The following is a 6,640-nucleotide window of genomic DNA, read 5'->3' as shown; positions in this document are numbered from 1 at the left end:
GGAATTTTAGGGTCTACTCTAGATCTATGGGGCTGTAATGATGCCACAAAATCTACAACTCCCATCCTGCAGGCATATTTATAAATAAGAGGAGTCGTAGTGGGCACATCCATCTACTACTACCCCCATGATATTATTTCAAAATTGTTAGAGCCGAAGTGACTTGCATTGGCAGGATAAGGGCTGTATCTGTCGCCTGTTGCAGGCGCTGCTGGAAGCACACGACCCACATATGTGTAATAATAAGAACAGAACATCTTTGATAGCAGGCAGTGTTTGCAAACAGAGACACAACACTGATGTGTGCCTGCACATGTTAGCTTGATCCAGGCATTGCTATAATACTACAGCTGATTGTCTCCCTCGCCTTCTAGTATTTAGAAATGATTTATTTTTTGGTTATGTAGCACAAACAGGAATCCATAAACTGTCGGTTCAGCACCATTGACTCTTTGATCAGTGACTGGGCTATGAGGAGATGAAATGCCCTGGATCCTGTGCTCTGCTCACTTGCCACCAGCTAAACGCACCATAAATAGGGGGAGTTACAGGATTGACCCTGTTTGGCTCGTTTTTGGGGGGTTTTTGTGTGTTTTTTTGCACTAAAACTTATTCATCAGCTTCATCCTCCTCCTTAATTAGTCAGCAGTGATTTCCGAAAAACATTTTGCTGTTTATATACAAAGGAAATAAAAGGGACATTGTCAAGTGGAGAGGTCTGCTCCAGGATGAATGGAGTCCTGTGTAACAAGCATGGATAGCAGTGCTCAAGGGTCCTGTGTCCCCCTGCCTGCTGCCTGTCACTTCATCTCCTCCTTAGGAGGGGACTCAAGTGGCATCAATGACAAATCCGAAATCAACTGGGCTAAAAGGAGACAACAGAAAGAAGGAGTTTGATCTTTTGCCTGCGCCTAAATATTTAGTAGAAAGGATTGTCAGTAGGATAAGTATGGCACCGACCCCATAATGCTCCATTATCATGTAACATTGCCACGTCTGGTATTGGTAGTACATGTATATTGTGTCAATAAATATATCATATATTGTAATATATTGTAGATAGATAGATAGATAGATAGATAGATAGATAGATAGATAGATAGATACAGTGGTGCATTGGAATATTATGATGTCTGTGATTGGTAGTATATGTATATATTTTTTTACATAAATATATAATTGTAATATATTGTAGATAGATATGAGATAGATATATAGATATGAGATAGATAGATAGATAGATAGATAGATAGATAGAGTGCAGCATTGTAATATTATGATATCTATTATTGGTAGTATGTGTATTTTGTAATTAAATAGATAATAGTAATATATTGTAGATAGAGAACATTTGAGATAGATAGATATGAGATGGACAGGTAGATATATAGATAGCCATAGATAGATAGATAGATAGATAGATAGATAGATACAGTGGTGCATTGGAATATTATTATGTCTGTTATTGGTAGTATATGTATATTTTGTAAATAAATAGATAACAGTAATATATTGTAGATAGATAGATAATAGAAAGATAAATAGATAGATAGACTAACATATATATATATATATATATAAGGCAATATATATATATATATATATATATATAAGGCAATAGATAGATAGATAGATAGATAGATAGATAGATACAGTGGACTATTGAATCTATTCCACTCCCCCCCCCCCCCCCTCCATATAATTGCTGTGGATTTTATTGATAACCTCTAGTTCCTATCAGGGAAGTTGTACACGACAGGTTAAATTATTTAATAAGCACCTAGGTGTAATTATGTTATTTACAAGCTGTGACAGGGACTGGGTGATGGAAGCAGGGAATGGACGGGTTCTGGTGACCCCTGGAGCTTGGAGCTTGAATTATGGAGATGGGGGGGTAAAGAGGTGAATAGAGAGCAGATAGGAACAAGCTGCCTTTTCACCTCCCTCCATCTCTAATAATAACATGGGGATCCCTACAATGCTGCTCCTGCCTCCCTACAAGAAGTAGATGGAGAGAATTGGACTGTGTGTGGACTGTCAGGGGGGGGGGGGGGGGCGCAGAGTCTGGATGGTGACAATATTAATAATCATACCCTCAAAGATACAAACACAGCCCAGGTGATAATAAAACATAACCCCCTCACCTGTTTGGTCATTGAGTCTATTAGCCGAACGTATAAATCTTGTTCAGTTCTAACTCCTAATAAGGGGGGGAAAAAAGTAGAAATCGTCAATGATTGTAATTGTTAGGACACATCATTAATACATGAGCTTAATAGGCAGCAACTATTACTAATCATTAGATGTATTATATATGATGTCACTTGTCAACCCTGCATGCAGTAGGTGGAAGCATAGAATTTAATTTTCTATTTTCTTTTTATATTATTATTATTATTATTTTATTTTAATTTTTCCTGACGTTGAAACTAATTTTTCATCCTATTCTCCTTGCTTTATCTTAACACATATGTAACTAAGAAAAAGTGAATGTCTTCTATGGCAGATGACTACGGATAGATAGGAATCCAAATGTTCAGATTCCACAAACTATGGAAATATTAGGAATCTAATAATTCTCCTTCATGACAGTTACAAATGCAAATGCTCTATTTTGTAATACTTATTATTAATATTATTATCATCTGCCAATTTCTCCTATTGCATTGATGAAGACAATAAATAACTAGAATATATTAAGATGCCATAATGAGCACTTACCATTACTGTATAACAGCTGCAGCTTGTAGTGAATCCCATTATTAGTTTTTTCACTGTTTGGCTCCTGAAAATAATAGCAAAGTGTTACTTTATACATAAAAAACAACATTATATATATAAGGGGTCCTATTAGCTTTTAATTTTGTCCATCTGTCATTAAACCAAGGGAACAAATATACACGTGGTGCTGCTTCTGCCTCTGGATGACACTTGGGGTTAATTCCCCCCAAAATAATACAAAAAAATTAACTAAATAAAAGCATTTTGGGGGTGAGGCTATTTCCCTGTACAGTAAATGGATTTCCAATTATCCTAAGTACAGGCAATACAATGGGGTGATTATATCAATGCCTGTCCTGGGTGATGACAAGTTTTGCTACAACAAATACTATTTCTTTCGGATTTTATCACATTCTGGATGTTGTTTTTTTCCATGCATGGACGATGTTAGGGGGTGTTGAGTGACAAATATTAAATATATTGCAAGTATAAGCAAGGCAAGAGGGTCTTAAGTGGTATACGCAGCTATGTGAGCACTTTCCACCATGTTTATAGAATTTGGATATTTCTATTGTGTATTTATAAATAGAAAGTGATACAAAATTTATTTTACATCCACTCATGGGGGGGGGGGGTGATAACATGGATCTTTTTGGCTAGATTTTACATACATTTTCTAAGTAAGGATAATATTTGCATCAACTTGTCCGTGCTAGATATAAATGTACTGTGTTATATGCACAACATGATTAGGGGTGATCCAGATTACTGGAAAAATTATATCGCTCTATGTATAGATGCATCTAAAATCTATAGGCATTACTGGCATTGCATGATGATTGGATCAGTATATAGTGGATAAATTCACAGCACATTCAGTGCAAAGTGGATCAATATATTATATTACATAAAGGGGGTGATCAATACAATATATTAAATTACATATAGTCTAAGTTCAAGGGGTGATCATCAATATATTATTAAATAGAAAGGGTGATATTCGATATACTATCCTAAACATGGGGTCAATATATCATATTACATATAGAGGGTGATGCTGTATATATAATACTAAATATAGCCATTATGTTCTATGTAATGCACTGCCTAGATGATGTATTATATTCAATATATTGGGGTGATGATCGGGTATGTATTCTACTCTGTGCAGGGTGATGATCCATATATTATACATGTATTATAGTCAATATATTGGGGGGGAAATGATCTAGTATAAATGATACTTTCTGCAGGGTGATCACCAATATCTGATATTAAATCTATTATGATCAATATATTGGGGTGATATAATATATATTATATTCTCTGCAGGGTGATGATCAATATATTAGACATATATTATAGTCAATATATTGGGGGGAGGGGGATGATCCGGTATACATTACATTTTCTGCAGTGTGATGACCAATATATTATATTAAATGTATTATCGTTATTATATTGGGGGGGGGTGATCTGATATAAATGATACTTTCTGCAAAGTGATCACCAATATCTTTTATTACATGTATTATAATCACTATATTGGGGGTGATGATCTGATACATATTATACTTTCTGCAGGGTGATCAGTATATTATACATGTATGATAGTCACTATATTGGGGGGATGATCTGGTATAAAGTCTACTCTCTGCAGAGTGATGACTGATATATTATATGTATTATAATCAATATATTGGGGTGATGATCTGGTATGTATTGTACTCTGTGCAGGGTGATCAGTATATTATACATGTATTATAGTCACTATATTGGGGTGATGATCTGGTATAAAGTCTACTCTCTGCAGAATGATGACTGATATATTATATGTATTATAGTCACTATATTGAGGGGATGATCTGGTATAAAGTCTACTCTCTGCAGAGTGATGACTGATATATGTATTACAGTCAATATATTGGGCGGTATAAATGATACTTTCTGCAGGGTGATAGATATTATATGTATTATACTCAATATATTGGGGGGATGATCTGGTATAAAGTCTACTGATGCTCTGAGTGTGTAATAAATAGATATTCCAGGCACAAACTTACTTTGTCCTTCTCCACAAAGTCCACAAAAGCCGTCCTCTCGATCTCCACCGGCTGGCCCTGCCTGTCGTACAGAGCTAGGACGAAGTGGAAAAAATTGGACTTCCTGAGGTTGGAAGGCGGCTGCTTCTCGAAATGTGCCCGAGCCAGCCCCACACCACTGCGGGAGGAAAGGAGACAAGGGCTGGGTGAGAGGTGAGCAGCTGATCCCAGCCTGGCACATGGAGAGGGGCATGGTGTGAGAAGCGAGGCATGGGGGCATGTGCCACCACCACCACTGGATTACAGGCTCGTGTAACCAGAGACACTGGGAGATTGTCATTGATATAGACCATTGAGGGGGGATGAGAAAATAAAAAACCCAACATCATTTGGCAGACACCTACCTTTGGGCGGCTGTATTAGCATCCACTACCCCTGCTGTATGCATCCATGATCGGACTGTATTCATCCCACCTCCCAGTGGTTCCTCTTTCATGGTGGTCCCACCTCTTGGTATATTTTCCTGAATCCCAAACATTAAAACTAAATTTTTTGGGCAACGATCAACTCCTATCAAATGAGGGTTCGAAATAATAATAATAATAAAAATTAAAAAAAAAATTGGAATTTAAAAAAAAATTCTTTTAGAAAATGTCCCAGGTCTTCTCCTTCCTTTTCTTCTTCTTCTTCCTCTGCTGCTGATGTTCTTCTTCTCCTTGATGATGATGATGACTTAACTCCCCAGGATCAGTAGGGTAGACCCAAGTTGAAGTCCTTCCCGTTCAGTCTGGCACAAGGTGGACAATCTGCAGAGCTCTTGGAGCTGCTTCCAGCACTTGGAGTGGAGCTGCTGATGGATGCAGGACAATAATAATAAAAGTACCACTATGAGCTTGCAATCAGCAGAGAGAGAGAGAGGGAGAATAAATATAGTTTTTTTGGTTTTTTGTGTGTGTGGCTTGTTGGTAGAAGCTTCTCAATGTGGTGTCATCATCTCCAGCAACAAAACAGCATCAAAAAAGCTTCAGGACACTGCTGAATCGACCACTTCTGGCAAAGATCTCCTGCTCCAAAAGACAAATAAACTGAGACATGAGGCTCCTGCTCACAGGAGAGAGCTGGATGAGGGGCCTTTAGCGTCTTGCACGATGGATGGAAGCGAACAAAACTCAGCCCTCTATCCCCCAGGACTGGAACCTTTCCCGGGAGCCAAAACTCTAAACCCCCGGGAGCAGCGCTGTCAGCGGCTGACGTCAGGGGGGCGGGGCTGTGCCCATATATGGAGGCTGCTCCTCCTCCTCCTCCTGCCGCTGCCCGGGCTGTGGAGCTGCTGTGCTCAGTGCTGGCTGCGGCGGCTCCTCACCCGGCTGCTGCTGCTGCCGCCGCCTGCACTGCTTCAATGGCCGGGCTGCTCTTTTACTATATATATATATATATACATCAGCAGCCAATGAAGTTATCATTCAGCCAAAGAAATCTAATAGCGAAACAAGTCACGATGCCAGACACAGTCCATTATAATATTAATAATTATATATGTATGTACATATATGTGTATGATGATTATAATACTACTTCCATATAGCATATACAATGGTATGCCAGTGTGTGTTCTTTGGCATTGGGACTGATATCATGTAGGAAATAAATAGGTTCATTATGGCCAAAATTACACTTATTCATGAATGTTATATATATTAACACAGCTACAACTTATGAACTAATGCTGTATCTATTCTATCTATCTATCTATCAATATATATGTATATGTATCTATGTATCCATCCATTATCTAGATATCTATCTATCTATCTATTATGTATCTATTATCTATCTATCAATATATATGTATCTATGTATCCACCCCCTATCTATCT

General features: G+C 37.8%; 1 protein-coding gene across 16 annotated transcripts in view; it reads right to left on the bottom strand.

The window, feature by feature from the left end:
• EBF3 (EBF transcription factor 3) overlaps positions 1-5,963 on the bottom strand; it is a 142,574-nt gene extending 136,611 nt beyond the window's left edge. For all 16 annotated transcript variants that reach the window (XM_044296667.1, XM_044296661.1, XM_044296659.1 and 13 more), the window contains exons 1-4: positions 5,168-5,963; positions 4,785-4,941; positions 2,722-2,785; positions 2,145-2,200 (exon numbers count right to left, since the gene is read on the bottom strand). In XM_044296667.1, the coding sequence (XP_044152602.1) occupies positions 2,145-2,200; positions 2,722-2,785; positions 4,785-4,941; positions 5,168-5,301 (411 nt within the window). In that variant the 5' untranslated portion in view covers positions 5,302-5,963. The remainder of the gene's footprint in view (positions 1-2,144; positions 2,201-2,721; positions 2,786-4,784; positions 4,942-5,167) is intronic.
• Positions 5,964-6,640: the final 677 nt, after the last annotated feature.

This window comes from Bufo gargarizans, chromosome 6, assembly GCF_014858855.1.
Source record: "Bufo gargarizans isolate SCDJY-AF-19 chromosome 6, ASM1485885v1, whole genome shotgun sequence".
NCBI classification, from domain to species: domain Eukaryota; kingdom Metazoa; phylum Chordata; class Amphibia; order Anura; family Bufonidae; genus Bufo; species Bufo gargarizans.
Note: the sequence above shows the minus strand (reverse complement) of the source record. Positions and strands in the feature narration are given on the sequence as shown.